This window comes from Protomyctophum bolini, assembly GCF_963924005.1.
Source record: "Protomyctophum bolini genome assembly, chromosome: 9".
Classification (NCBI taxonomy): Eukaryota; Metazoa; Chordata; class Actinopteri; order Myctophiformes; family Myctophidae; genus Protomyctophum; species Protomyctophum bolini.
In genome coordinates this window covers 34,638,619-34,655,911 of record NC_137870.1, presented here as the reverse complement: position 1 = coordinate 34,655,911, position 17,293 = coordinate 34,638,619, and the positions used below count along the sequence as shown (strand labels likewise).

Sequence of the window (17,293 nt, the reverse complement as noted above, 5' to 3'; positions counted from 1 at the left end):
ACAAAGGAATGACACAAAATGGAAGGCAGCAACATGAGCATACAAACTGACGGCCCTCAACTTGTCGTTACGTTACAAGCTACAAAAGCTACAAGAAACATGAGCCGGTTTCAACGTTTCTTCAGCGCTCCAATGACACGGTGGAATTGGCAATCAATCATCATTGAAATGAATTGAAAATCATTGAAAATCATTTTTTGTTTAGCCATTTCCACTCATTAATCTCCACACATGTCCTGCTTGTAATGTTCTTTTCAACCATTTGAGTTTTTTATTGTTACAAAATAATAGATAAAAAGCAAAACGATAGATAAAAGCAAACGAGGCATGTTGCAAGAGAAAGGAAAAGGCTAATCGGCAACAGTGTAGCCGACCACGCCTTGGGTGGTTTTGTAGAATTTGAACTGTGAGCGCAGCATCAGTATCTGACTGCACAGGGAGTTGAGAACAAGGGAGAGAGGTTGACAGAAGATGGATGGAGAGATGGACAGAAGGGTGGATTGATGGATGGAGGGACAGAGGAGCAGAGACCACCTTCCGCCTTTAACTCCACATTCATACTTGGACTTTACTCGTTTTGTGCTTCTGTGTACCTCTGCGCTATTTGATGAGTTCGGTAACGTCCGACACATTTCTCCGTTTGTGTGTGTGTGCGCGCGTGTGCGTGAGTGTGCGTCTCTGAGGTGAAGCATGTGTGAAGTGCGTAAAAGTGCCCCAAGAACCCGCTCCTCCCTTGTTACTTACGCCGCTTTCTTCTCCTTGTCTTTCTTTTCCTTGTCTTTCTTGTCCTGTCTTGTCTTGTCCTCCTGGTCTCGTGCTCGGTCCTTGTCCTTGCCTCTCTCTCGGTCCTTGTCCCGGGCCTTGTGGCGTCGGCTGCGGTCTCGCTCTCTGCTGCGGCTCCTCTTGCGGCTGTGGCTGCGCTGGCGTCTGCTCCGAGACTGAGACCTGCGAGTCGTGACAAAACATGCATCGTTACTGGGGAGGTGTTAACGATAAATTGCCCTACTGAGCCAAAGTGCAGTAACTACGATTTTGGACACACTGACTTTTTTGTGTGTCCCAAAATGTCAAGTTAGTCTTTGTGGTTTTGGGGGATAAAACAATTACCTCAAGAATAGATAAAGTTAAATTAGATGTGTCCATTCTTCATGAAAACACACACAACAAGGTCAGCAGCGGCTGTCCTGTCCAAAAAGTGTTATAGAAGTCTGTTTTAGGTTACTGTTTTCAATGAATTGATGATTTAAAGCTTCAATCTTAAAACCAGAAATACCCTGAAGCCTATCAGTGACCAGTGCACTGCCCTCAGGGTGAGATTACCCGAGATTAAAAAAAATGATCTATCTATCTGAGCTATCAAACGGCTAAATAGATTACCAGGCAAGAGAATACTTCATGCACCATGTATTTGACATATAACTTCACTCAAGTCGCCACACGGAGGTGTTAAAGTTATAATGAGCCCAACTTGGGCATGCATGTGTCTATGTGTGTTTCTGATGGTTTTAATCAAATAGAAGCTGTATATACAGTACATACAGGTATATCCCTTGTTGTCTGTATTTTGTGTTGTTGCTGCAAACAAAATGCCCTCTAAGCTAACATTAAAGACAAAACTGAACAACTTCATTAAAGTGTTCATTCTTTCATAAACTTCATAAACTAACAACGTGAGAGCCTATTAAAAAAGTTTTAAAACAGGTGGGTTGCTCACATCGACTCCCTTGCTGGTGCTGGACAATAGGTAGATAAAATGTAAAAGAGAGAAGTCCGCACACAGCTCAGCTCCACAGCGTTTAATTTATTTTTAAAACACCGGCATTCACAAACACTTTCAAGATTTCCTTTTCATTTCCTTCAATTTTCTGGGGATTCGGGACATATTTCTCCGCTTAAAGAATGTTGTGTGCCCTGCCACACTCTGAAATATATCTTATGGATTGGGACAAGCTCAAATAAACAATCTGCAATGTGTACGAGCCCACACAGCCGGGCTCCATTTCACTGCCCCTTTATTTATTTATTTGATTCAATTTTTGATCCTTATGACATTGACAAACTCTGTGTGGGTGTGTGTGTGTGTGTGTGTGTGTGTGTGTGTGCATGTGCACGCTTGCGCGTGCTGCATGTGTGCGTTTGTGCGTGCATGTACAGTGGACAGACAGACAGCTGGTTAGAGAGAGTACTGTCAATGGAGCCAAACAAAAGTCATTTTTACTATTAAGTGTACTATTAAGACGTAAGAATAAATAACAGAACTTTAAAACCTTGTAGTGCTCATAAAGTCATGCACCAATGCTTGAACTACAGCCCACTGATATATCACTTTGGTCCATAGATTGCTAATTATAATTTTCCTTTTTTAAATGAAAGATTTTTTATTTAAAAGGTTATCTTTTTAAACTTTTAACTTGGTGGCCCTATTTGGGGAATGCCGTTAAAGGTTGGACGGCAAAAAAAGAAAACGTTTTCAAACATTTCCAAAAATAGCTAATATACAAACCCATTGTGACACATCTTGTACAGTACATGAACTATCTTTTATAAAATGTATGTATTCTCTTTTTATCTATCAAAACGTTATTTGTGTTGGTTTAGTTTTTCGATTTTTTTTTTTTTTAATCCGTATGTCTGGCCTTGTTCAGGCTCTAGTCTCACAGATGCGCTCACACGCACACACACACACACACACACACGCACAGGGTTTGATGTGGCCAATTAGAACCAGGCTCTGAGAACAGTATTGATCCTGACACTGGCCCTCTGGTCAAAGTGGTCATAAGGTGATTTACACTGTGAGATTTACACCATTACTTATGACGCACGCACGCACGCACACACACACATGCACACACACACACACAAACACACACACACAAATTAAAAATACAATAATGTCACGTAATCTGTTCATGTCTTGTATTAATTTGGACAAGGCATGTTAAATCATACAGACTGTATGTGTGTGCGTGAAAGTGAGAGTGAAAGTGTGAGTGCGTGCGATGCGACGCGATGCGTGCCAGAGAGAGATAGTTGATGTGAAAGCCCCCAGTAGGTTATCACCAGAGACACAGTTATTCTCCATCATCTATCACTTTATTGATTTGTCTATAAAAACAGTCAAACCTGCTGTCCGGAAGCTTTATCTACCTCCCCCCACCCCCACGGCCCACCCCACCACCCGCTTTATTAGTTTGCAGTTTGGGACGTCCAAAAGCTGTCTCTCCCCTGATGGAAAACTAATCATGTTCCTCCACGATGCCCTGTCACAGCAACAACAGAGACAACACCACACACACTGACACCCGCTGGAATCAGTGAGGCCGCTGGCTATTCTGATGAGCACAGCACAGCACAGCACAGCACAGCACAGCCACCATTTCAACTTCACTTTTATTCCGACATACATGGAATGAAGACAAATCAAATCTGATGACTGAAACCGTGTAGATCTGCTATTTTTCAATAGTTAAATTACAACATAATGTTTAAAACAAAAAAGGCGTTCCCACCCAAAATGGGTTAATAATAGAGTAAATATATCATAAATTAATACTGAAACCAGATATAATCATTAAGGAAAATGTATGCATGTACTATGTGTACCATGTAAACTCTTCATTTCCATTTTCCAGCCATTCAGTTGCAGAATATATATATATATTTTTTCTTTTTTTGGGGGGGGAGCCCCAAAATAATTTGGCGACCCCCCCGCGACCCACGGGTTGAGAACCCCTGCACTAGTGCTCCGTTTCCTAAACGCTTAGCCCAACGCGTAACGTTAAGATGTGTAGGTATCATCATCAGATCGCAATGCAACACGCCAACTGGCCAACGCCTTAGTGGTACGTGGTTAATATATGTTTTGTATCAATAATCAAAGTCTGCAAAGTAACAAGTAAAACTATAAATGACAAATTGCAGGGGAGTAAAATAAATACATGTGTTGTATTGTACTGTATTGTATTGTGTTTTTGTATGGATATAGTGTTGGGTGCTTGCACACATGCACACATGGCATCAACGCATGGTGTTGTGTGCTGGCACACTATACACTCTGTCTTTCTTTTATCTCTATTGTATTGCATTGTATTATACTGTATGTGTCATTGTATGTTTAGTTTTACTACCATGTTAAGAGCCTGCTCAGGGACTACAGATGTAAATTAGCTTATGGCTAACTCTGGCACATTTACATGGAAGTGAAAAGTGAAATGTTGATTAATGAGCATTAATGAGCATAACCGTTCCTTTCCAGCACTGCAGTCCGGACATGTGGCACTCTGCACTCTGAAACCACAGGGAGAGCAGCTGCTTCTGGTACCCTCGTCTCCAAAATGACTACGGTGTTATGAAACGTGCCTTTCACTCAACATGACAGCGGTCTTAACCCCCGAAAATGACGTCTGGCTTTGCGTGTTTACTTGAGGTTAACCACTTCAGCCTACTGGGCTGATTCTGTAGTTTGTGCTTCCAGTTCAGGTTCAAAACGACAGCGGATTTAAATCATGGCAGGCTAGTAAGCAACGCAGCTGCAGCCAATCAGATGAATGGTGACAGGAGGAGTGGGCACCGAAATGTAAAATAGATAAATGTTAAAAATAATAATATTTGGAAATATTTGTAAAAAATACATGATTAGAACATGCTTGAACATTCAGCAATAAAGGTGTAATATTTGTACAATTGCTAAAACCTGTATATCCAATCATTTTGGGCATAAACAAGTTTATATGTTGAAGGTTAAATTTAACCTTTAAAACTAAAAAGTATGAAATCAAGTATTTTACTTTTAACTTTTTGGACAAAATAGCCCACTGTGTTAGATGTAGGTGAGCCCAGAGCCATGGATGGGCCAATGTGCAAGCACAGACAGTAGCTGACATTGTCAATTCCCCTTGGCCAAACCTAAATCTAATACAGCCATTATTATTTGCAGCTGCGTTGCTTACAACACAGTGTACAATACAGACAGATAGAAACTAGAAAACTGCCATTGGGATTCATTCCCCTTTAATGGACAGTTCCGGACGTTGGACAACCCGTTTTTACTGAATTCTGATGATAGTGTATATGTATGAACCACTGTTAGTGGTGGAAAAAGATTATTTAGGGCGCTACGGCTTTAAGAAATGTAGGCGGGCTCAAGCCGGTCAAACGTTGTGGAGCGTAAGCAGGAAGCTACAGAGCGACAATAGAGGGTATGCGCGTGACATCATCATCATACCCAGACGTTATGTGGGAACGCCTACTGAGTGTAAAAAAGCTACTTTTCTGGCCTTGATAGACGCCCCATCCAAACAGAAAAGTCCTATCTGATTGCATTAAACGATTTTAAACGACATTAAACTCACTTTGCCACTGGATTTCCATTTCACTTCATGCATGCCCTCTATACTTTGTGGAGTTATATCCTACAACATCAACAACAGGTGTAAACAAAGACAAAAAATGTGTGCGATTTAAGAAGAGATTTAGCGGCCGTAAAAACGCTGAGGAACTCGTTTTTGGGGTTTTTTACTCTATAGTTACTGTGTACTGTACTGTGTACTGTACTCATACAGTACAATGCATAATGTACTCGTACTGTACTCATACTGTACTTTTACAGTGCTCAGTCTAAAGCTCAACAGCAATACTTAGACCCAGACAGAGACAGACACAGGCACTAAGACAGACAGAGACAGGCACAAAAAACTCAGCTTCCCATCATGCACCTGTGCACAGTTGGAAGCTCAACAGCGGGACTTTGTCACCTGTTGGTACGACAGACAGACAGACAGACAGACAGACTACGTGGCATATTTCTAACCTAGAATGTTTTCCGAATCAGATACATATTTTAGCATGCTGATTAAGTTTAAAATGAGTAATGTGTCTGGATGTCATCTTAAATGAGACTAAAAACGGAGTAGTTCTGTAATCAAAATCAGCTGTGTTTGGAAGAACGTGCAGCGACGGGAATCAAACAACAGGTGAATGAAATCAAGATAGATTTGTATTCGTTATTCATGCGGGCACGTCATGATGACCCTTCATCAAGCATCACTTTTTTGTTCAAAGGAAGTCATTGATTTGTATGGACTTTTGATATAAAATACACACAAATGGAAATGTTCCCATTGGTTTGGCATCCATTGTTAGGTATGTCCATATGATGACCACGGATATGCTCTAAAAGTGTGGAAAACTTTTTTTGTTTTTAAAAGTCTAGGACAATATGAAATTATTGCTCTCGGGCAGTAGACCTCGTAACTTTTCGTAAATGAATGCCCTACTTTGTCATACTATTACTACAGTGTCACACAAAAGTAGCAGAAAATAGCAGATTTCCATGTCATTTCTTCATTTGAATCCTGAAAAGGTAAATTGTAGGACATATGAGGTTTCCCGGCAGCGACTGCGCTGGTGGTCAGTGATACAGATCTGATCCATAAGTGTGGGGGCACACAAACCGATTGGCACGGGGGGGGTCTTTCAGTGTGACAACATCCATCATTGGCCCAGACACATGCCTCGGTACGGGCCAACAGTATGCTACAGTATGTGTGCTGCTGACAGCGCGTTGCATATGTTTGCAATCAACACTACATGTGTGCAGAAATAGGAGACAGTCACAGCAGCGTTCCAGGCCCTGGCCTCATATTTGTAGCCAAGCGACTTGTGGCCAGGAGCAGCAGATGTAATAAACACAGCCTCTCTCTTTCTCTCTCTCTCTCTGTGTGTTTCTCTCCCCTTCTATCCATCTCCCTCTCTCTCTCTCTCTCTCTCTCTCTCTCTCTCTCTCTCTCTCAGAAGGCAGAGAAAAACAGTGCACTTCTGGGGGGGTGTGCAGGCAAATTAAATTTACTGTAGTTAATAGAGTGAGGTCTATGCTGCTAGATGTCAATTTCCTGACCAAGTCCTTCCCCTTGGAGAATGATTAGCTAATTTGAGGCAGCGGATAAATGGCCTAATGCAGGACAGCGCACAGATAAACAGACACAGTCGGACCCCATGCCAAGTCCTCTGCTGCTTTACATTTTCGCGCCGCCTTATTATCTCGAGGGAAAATGGGTCCCCCTATGGCCTAAACATATTTTCATTTCTATTAAAAGGGGCCTTCGCCCGACACACACACACACACACACCTCTCCCCTCCCTCAGCCAGCGCCTTCCCGCCCTCCCTCTCCCTCCGTTCGCTTTCCCAATCCATTAAATCGCCGCTCTGCAATTGGCCGGGGCCATTTTCCCGGTGAATTATCAATAGAGTAATTACGCTGCATGTTGGGAGCTGGGCTGAGGCTTATCGGCCGCTGACCCCCCAGTGTGCGGCAGGATATGATCCCTCGCCACGGACCTATTGGGGTAATTATGTGGCCGGGTGTGAAGCTGGATGGTGTGTTGCCCTTATCAGTCTGTATTCTATTTCTGCTAAACACGGTTTTCATTGAAAATTGGACGTTAATGGCAGCCACATGATACCACTAGTGTTGGATTCAGGCGGAGCGTCTCCACTGGAATTCGAGCCGGAGTTAAATCATTATTCCTGCTACGTAGGCTTGGGGATGTAGGCATGATGAGCTACTATACCCCTCCCTGGAGCGCACGTACGCACGCACGGTCGCACGCACGCACGCATTACTATACTCAACATTTTAGGATGGCAATTTTAGGCCTTTTTTTCTGAATTTTACCGGAATTTGTCGATCTACAAACTCGCAATGCGTAGCGATGCGATGCACTGTGAGCTTGTAGATCTATAATTTCCAGTGTGCGACACACACCAATTATAAATAAAGCATGACCTGACCTCTAAACGTATAATCCTAACTTGAATCTTTTCCCAATGTTTAATTTGATCCACATAGCACAACCATTTTGCCTGCGAGTACCAGACAGTATAATAATTGACAAAATGTCTTATTTCTCCAAATGTACTAAGCTTGGGTGGGGGCATTTGGCCCTCCAAATTATAATACAAGCATACACACGTACACACAGTCTCACTGCATTGCTCCCTTTACTCCACTCTCATCTTTCCACCAGTTAACCCATTCTGGGCGGGAACCCCTTTTGGTGCCTATAGCATTATGTTATACTTTAGCTATTGAAAAATAGCAGATCTACAAGCTCATAGCATGGCACAGAGTGCCCCGCTACAAGCTTGTAGGTCTGCAATTGAAAAAGTGTAACAATGTGGAACAAATCTTTGAATATATATATTCTTTCAGAACTTTTGGGGTCCCTGGAACAACAGGGGGTCGGCGGCCAAATAAACATAATATTGAGCACCACTGATATAGAAACATATTATATACAACACATAATAAACATAATATTGAGCACCACTGATATAGAAACAAACAGAAAACACCAGGCCTTAATGATGGACACTCATTCATCCCCCCCCCTCGTTGATCTGCTACTCTTGCTACTTTTGAATTGTGAATCCTGAAAAGTAACAGTTTTGTACGTATGAGGTTTCCTCTCAGACAGAGACGATATCTTATTTAACCCATTCTTCTAAAGCCTCCAGTTTTTCTGAAATAAATATTTTCTCGATTTTTCAAAAATAGCAGACATACAAGCTCGTAGCGCGCCACTCTGATTGTAGATCTGCTATTTTTCAATAGCTAAATTATAACAATGTTTGAAACACCAAGAGGGGTTCCCGGCCCAAAATAGGTTAAGCCTTATATGGCAGAAATCACCCGCATACGTGGTATAGCTGCTGAGGACCCAGGGAACAAAATGACGTTGTAAGTGATGTGGTGACCAGAGTCTGGGTCCATTAGGGCCAGCAGTGATTAATCTCTGTGTAACAGCAAACCGATCACATTTCAGTATGGGGACTGCTGGCGACAGCCGCCTCTGTCTGACCACTGTGTCTCTCTCTCTCTCTCTCTCTCACCCACTCACTAAACCCTAGCCTTTACCTGCTGCCACTGCGGGCCACGAGGAGCTGAGAAAACAAGCTTCTCTTGGGTCTGAGGTCGATTGCAGATTTTGTCCCCAAAATAGGGACACATCAGCTGCATTATTTACTAGGGATGCACCGAAATATCGATCGCATATCAGTATCAGCCGCTATTTGCCACTTATATCGACACAATATCGGTATCGTTTGTTCATATATCATTGTATTTGCTGGTTAAAGTTACTCTACGCTGTCTACGGTATGAAATGTAAACATAATCACAGTAAACATGATCATGTCATGTTCAAGCTTTGTTGATCCACACATGGGCACATCGAAGGTTGTCCGATATGGATATTTAGAGGACGATACCATTTCATTACCATTTTGGAGAACAAGAAGGCTGCAGAAATTAACTAAATCAACACAATCATATTTATTTTCTCTCTGTCTGCGGAAGATTCCGATATTCATAATGAATGTAGTGACCCCTAAAAGTCATTGTATTACACTATGTGTACATGCCTTTCATTCCAGACAGACATGTTTATTTGATGTCTTTACCACATTGTACACGTAAAGCCCTTTAGTTGGTAGTGCTTGACATTTATTATGCACGTCGGGGAAAAAATACGTTTTTTTGTAACAACAATGTGCATAATTATCTATTTTGAAAACAAGTGAGCTCAGGGTTGCTTCACTGCTTTTTGCAGATGATGCGGTCCTGATGGCACCATGATCGGGCCGAGACCTTCAGCTCTCACTGGACCGGTTCGCAGTCGAGTGTACGGAGGCTGGGATGATGATCAGCAGCTCCAAATCTGAGGCCATGGTTCTCAGCAGGAAACCGATGGATTGTGCAGTCCAAGTAGGGAATGAGACTTTACGCCATGGTGAAGGAGTTTAAGTACCCCTGGGGTCTCGTTTACGAGTTAGAGGACGACGGAGAAGGAGATCAGCCGGAGAATCGGAGCGGCAGGGGCGGTATTGCGGTCGCTCTAACGCACTGTTCGAAAAGAGAGCTGAGCGAGAAGGCAAAGCTCTCTGTCTACCGAGCAATCTTCGTTCCTACTCTCACCTATGGTCATGAAGTGTGAGTCATGACCGAAAGAATAAGGTCGCAGATAGAAGCGGCCGAAATTAGTTTTCTCAGACGGGTGGCTGGCATCTCCCTTAGAGAGGGTGGGAGGTTCAGTTACGCGAGAGAGACTCGGGGTAGACCCGCTTCTTTGCTTGGAAAGGAGCAAGCTTAGGCGGTTGGGGCATCTAGTGAAGACCAGATGGGGGGGATTACATCTCAACACTGGCCTTGGAACACCTCGGGATACCCCAGGAAGAAGTTACTAATGTTGCTCTGGAGAGGGAACTCCGGCGCTCGGCGCTCTGCTGTTTTTGAATAGCCAACACAAAAATGTAACATGACGCAGATGCTGTCCCAGTTTTAATGGTTAATGTAAAAAGCTTTTTTAACCACAAAACCACCATTTATGTTGTGAGGCCTAGTAAAATTGTCCTCAACTAAATCTAATTTCACAAATTGTCCTATACTTGGGGGGAAAACTATGTCCCTCACAAGTACCGATATGCAAACACACACACACACACACACACACACACACACTAAACTGCACATGCACACATGGCCCCAGCAGCACTACAAACAGAATCTCGGCGACATTCACAAGCAATGAGACAGATTGAAAGAGAAAAAGAAAACGGTCGCATTGAAAGTGAGGAGAAGCCCACATTTGAGGAACTTCATTAAAGCCTCCTTCCCCGTCGAGTTCTTTGCAGAAGACAGAGCACACAGACAGCGGCGCGCCGCGCCGAGCTTTCCACCATTAAAAGTCAACTATCCCTTTTTTCTGCTCATCTCAATGTTTTTTCCTTTTTTTTTTGTCTTTTTCTCTCTCTCTCTCTCTCTCTCTCTTAAAAAGCACCTTGTGAGTGAAGGCACTGTGCATTTCCTGCTGCCAAAAGACGTGCAAAACAGCTGTTCCTCCAGACGAAACGCTGCCTCGCCGAACGAACGGAATGCAAATATGTTAACCGTCCAGAATTTATTACTTTTGAGTGCTCTTCAAACGCGACGGCAGACACAAGTTTAATTTATGATATTCCTCTAATTATGAGAGCTGTTGAAATCATTTCCCAAGCTGCAATGAACACCACCCCCCCCCCCCCCCCAGCCAACCCCCCCTACCCATGCAGCTACATTATCAGTTTCCTCCGAGCACCACACACACACACACTTATACTACACACACACACTCGTGCACACTGAAAGCTCACACCCACACAAAGTAAAACACACACGCATGACAAGAAAGTGCTGCAAAGTAGCTGATTGCTAGCGCAATTAACACAGCAAAGACACCGCATGAAAGGTTCCTCACAATGTTTTTCTCCTCCCGTTTTCCCTCCACTTCATAAAAGTAGTGTTTAGATTTGTCGTAATCTCGAGTTTGCTTTCAAAATTGCCTCCCAACACAAACATCTGCAATGTTATGCTACTAGCGCTGTGAAGCCAAAATGAGACCCTTGTAGCCCACCCACCCACACACACACACACACACACGCACGCACACACACAAGCCAAAAGGTCAAGTCATTTAACAGAGTTCAAAAGCGTTCAAAGACGCCTCAGATCTATATGAACCTATGACAGCCAGCCGACGAGAAAAAGATCACTTTCTACATCAAGATGTGGTGCGTCTGTCTGTGTGTGTGTGTGTGTGTGTGTGTGTGTGTGTGTGTGTGTGTGTGTGTGTGTGTGTGTGCGTGCGTGCCATGGTCAGCCGATGTGATGTCTCCATTTGCCCATATGCCCGGTGTCACTCGGCCGGCTCGCCGCAATCCTAAACTGAGCCGTCTGGTGAGCGCTGCGCCCTTTGACCTCCAAGGCCCCAAGTGACGCCCATTAGCAGCTGGAGCAGAGGTGGGGGGGGGGGGGGGGGGGGGTGTGTGGGGGGGGGGTCGTGGCAGGCCCCTGGCCCGGCCCAGCCACTCACGCCCAAAACACAAGGTCAAGTGGAGGTCACTCACAGACTAGGTGCTAACTCGCCAACTCACTCACAGCCACACATGCAATTGAACCCTACTTTTACCCCCCCTCACCACCACCACCACCACCCCAAAAGATTGATGGAAGTTTGTCAGGAGAGGAGAGAGGGGGGCTGGAAGGATTATACTTATGCAGGTTTAGGAGAGCGTTGATAACGGTTTTCAACCTGTCTTGTGAACGATCACAGCAGGGGAAAACTACACAAATCCCACATCGTTAGAGCATATATAGAATAATTGCTTAAATCCTTTTTTTGGTGAAATCTCTGGCATTTCTGCCTGACTCTACATCTCCCAACACTGCTGCTTCTTTGTGTATTATTGCCTACGTCACATTATAATACGCGTTACATTCCTAAAAAGGACTTGGGCAGAACTGCTTTTAAGCCAACTTTTTGACTTTTTATAGATGAACGTGTAACAAGCATTCTGATGGTTGTTACAGGATGAATAAATCAGCAGGCAAAATGAGTTGTTTTCTCACGATTCAACTAGATCAGTTGTTCCACAACTTTTTAGCTTGTGAGACCCAAAAGAGAAATTCACAACATGGCGCGAAGCGAGGCGTTTTGAACTATTTTTTTGGGAACCAGGGAACTAGATGAGATGAGATGCAGCAAGTGACTTAAAATCAGACCCGTCTGAACTGAGTGGTGCTGTGCGTGCGCGAGTGCGGGAGTTAGTGCGTGCGTGTGTGCAAACTGTACTGTACAGACTGTGTACTGCACTCGTACTGTACTATACTGGACTCCTGAGCAACTGCTGAAATGTTTACTACTGAGATAATAAGAACCTGCTTGCTTGCTTGCTCTGGAGAGAAATAGAATTCTGACCTTCAGGTGAAAATTCATGTCAAACCAGAAACAGGACCGTGTCAAAGGTCACTTGTAAGTAAGTATAAGTAAGCCTTACCGAGCCATGAGGCCCATAGGGCAGGAGCCCTCTCCTGTTTCTGTAGCGTGACGCAGCTTGATGTACAAGTACACCCCCTGGACATGGCGCTAGTATGTCGCAGGGACTTACCCCCAAACAGGGAGGCACCGAGTCCCATTTGTACCAAGCAGGGAGGCACCAAGTCCCATTTGTAAAGTCTTTGGTATGACCCGGCCGGGGATCAAACCCCGACCTCCCAGTCCCAGGGTGGACACTCTAACCACAAGGCCACTGAGCTAGTACCACACCCCATCTGTGCCATAACGTAAAAGTCAGTCTTTCTTTAATTTAATCCAGTAATTAAAAATGTTATTGTTTTTTACTTTTACTCACATGGAAAAAACACCTACATCCAGATCCGACGTGCACGCGGCCACGCACACTCTTAACACTAATTATGCTAAGGCCATGGTTTTGATACCCATGGCCTTAGCATAATTAGTGTTAACACAATCAGCTACTGCTAAGGACGTGTATAGGCGTTATTAAAATATATATAGATTAATTTTTTTCTTGGCCTCTCCTTCTGCAGTGTACTCCTTGTTGTTTTGCGCATGCGCACTGCCGTTAACTTCCTTGTTTACGGCTCCAAAAGAATGGCTCGTAACTCCTAATCTAGAGAACTCTCCATTGTTTTTGACCAGAAGGACAATGTTCTTGTCTTCATTTCTGACTTCAGCGTGCATCTTGTTCGGAACAGCCTATAAACGCTTCTAGAGACTTTAGCGTGACCAGTGTGAGATAAGAACGGAAGATGATGACTGAACTATGATCACGCTATATGAAAGTGAACCCATCGCGCGTCGATGCACAGCCTAGAATGAGCATGTGGCTCAAATATGGCGGGCTATCACTTCCGCGGCGGGCCGGAAGTGACGCGTCTTGTAAGCTTATAAGTTAACGCAGATTTATCTGGCACTAGCGCCACGCTCTGGCCTGGAGGGCTGGGAGATAGCGTGTTGTAGAGGAAACAATAGCGTTGAAGCTCAACACGTCAGATTGCGACACATAGTTAGCCCGTCGGTCCATCCTTGTCGGTAAGCGACACCACTGTGTGCGACAGACTATAACTTACACACGAGAGACGAGGACATGAAAGTAGAGGTGTGGACAAATGGAGTGAGGGGGGCGGGTTAAAAAAAAAACATTTAAAAAGGCAGGAGAGGATAAAAGAAAAGGACTGAGGCTCATGGAGCAGACAGTCACGCTTTCACATCAAGCTGGCTCCAATTAGCAGGTGTGCTCTCAGTCTCTCTCTGGTCAGAGATGATGGGGTTTCTCCCCCCCCCCCACCTTTTATACACATGTATTTATGAAGTGGTATGAGATCTGAGGGCCCTTTACCATAACAGCCTTTTATTGTCTAAATGTGGACGGCTCGGCCCCCGTGTGCTTAAGTGATTTAGGGACCTCACAACTCAGGTATAAGAAAAATCATAAACGCTGAGACAAACCATGTGGGTGGACTGTAAAAAGAAGAGAAGAAAAAAAAAAAAAGCTCAGAGGTAACGGGCCCCGACAAAAAGCAGACACACATTCCACTACTAAAGGGAAACTACACTTAATTAAACACCGGAGTCACAATTGAAATACCGCCCTGTAAAACACAACCTCACAGTTGTACTACACACACACACACACACACACACACACACACCATTAGTTTCTCTGCCACTACACGGTGGAATGAAATAAAGTTGTCTTCTGATAACAACAGCTAGGCTTTGTCCCATGAAGAAGTTTCTACAACAATAAATGTGTTTCTTTATGAGCTGCCATCACAGAGAACAAGGAGAGAGTGAGAGAAGTAGAGGTAGGGAGAGAGATCAAGAAATGGAGAGGAAAAACACTTTGTGTCCAATACATCTGTCATTCCACATAATCTAAGTTCCCCGCGTGTTTTAAAGCCTAGAGAATATGGCTGGATGGACCGGGTAAGAAACTTTTAATTTGAACAACAAGATTTAGGAAGAGGCGAGCGACACTCAACCGGTATAATATGAGAGTTTTGCTCTATGGAAACTACAGAATATTGTTAAAAATCTTTTGAACTAGCTGTTGTAGATGTGAAATTAATCAACTGCATCTGCTTACTATGCGTCACCTGTTGAATTCCTGTTCTGTTCTTTAACTACCGGTATATAGAAGTGTCTATTTGTACGTCTCTAAATGTTTTGATGAATTGAACAAGGTGGACCCTGTTGTAAACAAGTGTAATGCTTAATTGGGTCGTCCACTCACAGTTAACAGTCTTTGTATTGAGTTTGTGCTTGAAGTGTACTGTAATTCTGCAAACTGTTAATAAATATTTCAATCAATCAATCAATCACCTGAAATGTAATCAAGACAGTCTTTGTTGGAAAACCAAATATCTACCATGCATCACTCATACAAAGAATAACTATACGGTTACATGAGCATGATACTTCAGTCACATCTTTTGTGGCAGGTTATTGTCATTTAAAATACATGATAAAAAAATAATACATTTTACAATAAATTCTTCAGTATAATGATACCAGTCAGAAGGATGTAATGGTGCCTGACAAAGGAAACACACCTGTATGCTGTGTTTATAGTCAGCCTGTGATGGCAGGCTTAAAGTCACTAGAATGCACATTGGTAGTGAGGGCGTGGTTTGGTTTTGGCAGCATAGCTAGGGAGAGCCATGGCATGGGTGTGTGTGGAATGTACTGTATGTATGTGTAGCACCGAGCCAGGACCCGGCCCACAACAGTACTGTATGTATGTGTAGCACCGAACCAGGACCCGGCCCACAACAGTACTGTATGAATGTGTAGCACCCAGTCAGCACCCGGCCCACAACAGTACTGTATGTATGTGTAGCACCCAGCCAGCACCCGGCCCACTACAGTACTGTATGTATGTGTAGCACCCAGCCAGCACCCGGCCCACTACAGTACTGTATGTATGTGTAGCACCGAACCAGGACCCGGTCCACAACAGTACTGTATGAATGTGTAGCACCGAACCAGGACCCGGTCCACAACAGTACTGTATGAATGTGTAGCACCGAGCCAGCACCCGGCCCACTACAGTACTGTATGTATGTGTAGCACCCAGCCAGGACCCGGCCCACAACAGTACTGTATGTATGTGTAGCACCGAGCCAGCACCCGGCCCACTACAGTACTGTATGTATGTGTAGCACCCAGCCAGCACCCAGCCCACAACAGTACTGTATGTATGTGTAGCACCGAGCCAGCACCCGGCCCACTACAGTACTGTATGTATGTGTAGCACCGAGCCAGCACCCGGTCCACAACAGTACTGTATGTATGTGTAGCACCGAGCCAGGACCCGGCCCACTACAGTACTGTATGTATGTGTAGCACCGAGCCAGGACCCGGCCCACTACAGTACTGTATGTATGTGTAGCACCCAGCCTGGACCCGGCCCACTACAGTACTGTATGTATGTGTCGCACCGAACCAGGACCCGGCCCACAACAGTACTGTATGTATGTGTAGCACCGAGCCAGCACCCGGCCCACAACAGTACTGTATGTATGTGTAGCACCGAGCCAGCACCCGGCCCACAACAGTACTGTATGTATGTGTAGCACCGAGCCAGGACCCGGCCCACAACAGTACTGTATGTATGTGTAGCACCGAGCCAGCACCCGGCCCACAACAGTACTGTATGTATGTGTAGCACCGAGCCAGGACCCGGCCCACAACAGTACTGTATGTATGTGTAGCACCGAGCCAGGACCCGGCCCACAACAGTACTGTATGTATGTGTAGCACCCAGCCTGGACCCGGCCCACTACAGTACTGTATGTATGTGTCGCACCGAACCAGGACCCGGCCCACAACAGCCCTGCCCAATCGGGGCTCAGCCCTATTTGGCACAACAGGTTGTGTGTCGGACGGTCTAGTGAGTGGGAGACTACATATGGAGGTTTTGGAACGTGTCTCAGCTATTTCTAAATGGCCTGATTGGCTGTGAGCCTTAAAATGCCAGTGCCAAAGTGGTTAATCTTGTTACAGTATGTGGGTTTAAGTAGGAACTGAATAAAAAAAGACCATACCATACAATAAAGATTCATATTGAATCCTGGGGGGCACCCGCTGGCCTAGTGGTCCAGGCGCATGCCACGTATAGGCTCTGGCCTGACAGCGCGTCGCGTGTTCGAGTCCCGTTCGTGACGACCTTTGCTGCATGTCTCTCCCCTTCTCTCTTTCCTGTCCGTCTTCACTGTGACTAGACTATCAATAAAGGCACAAAAGCAATCAAAATATATATATTAAAGAAAAATGAATCCTGATTAAATAAATAAATATTAAATAACAATCTCAATAACACACTCCCTGAAGTTGAAATTGTTGAGAAAACATTGTTCTTGGACAGAATTTTTGAAATTATGCTATTTCT

General features: G+C 44.4%; 1 protein-coding gene across 1 annotated transcript in view; it reads right to left on the bottom strand.

Moving 5' to 3' along the window:
• rsrc1 (arginine/serine-rich coiled-coil 1) overlaps positions 1 to 17,293 on the bottom strand; it is a 185,360-nt gene that overhangs the window by 142,945 nt on the left and 25,122 nt on the right. The window contains exon 4 of the mRNA XM_080772203.1: positions 745 to 945. Coding sequence (XP_080628329.1) covers positions 745 to 945 — 201 coding nt within the window. The remainder of the gene's footprint in view (positions 1 to 744; positions 946 to 17,293) is intronic.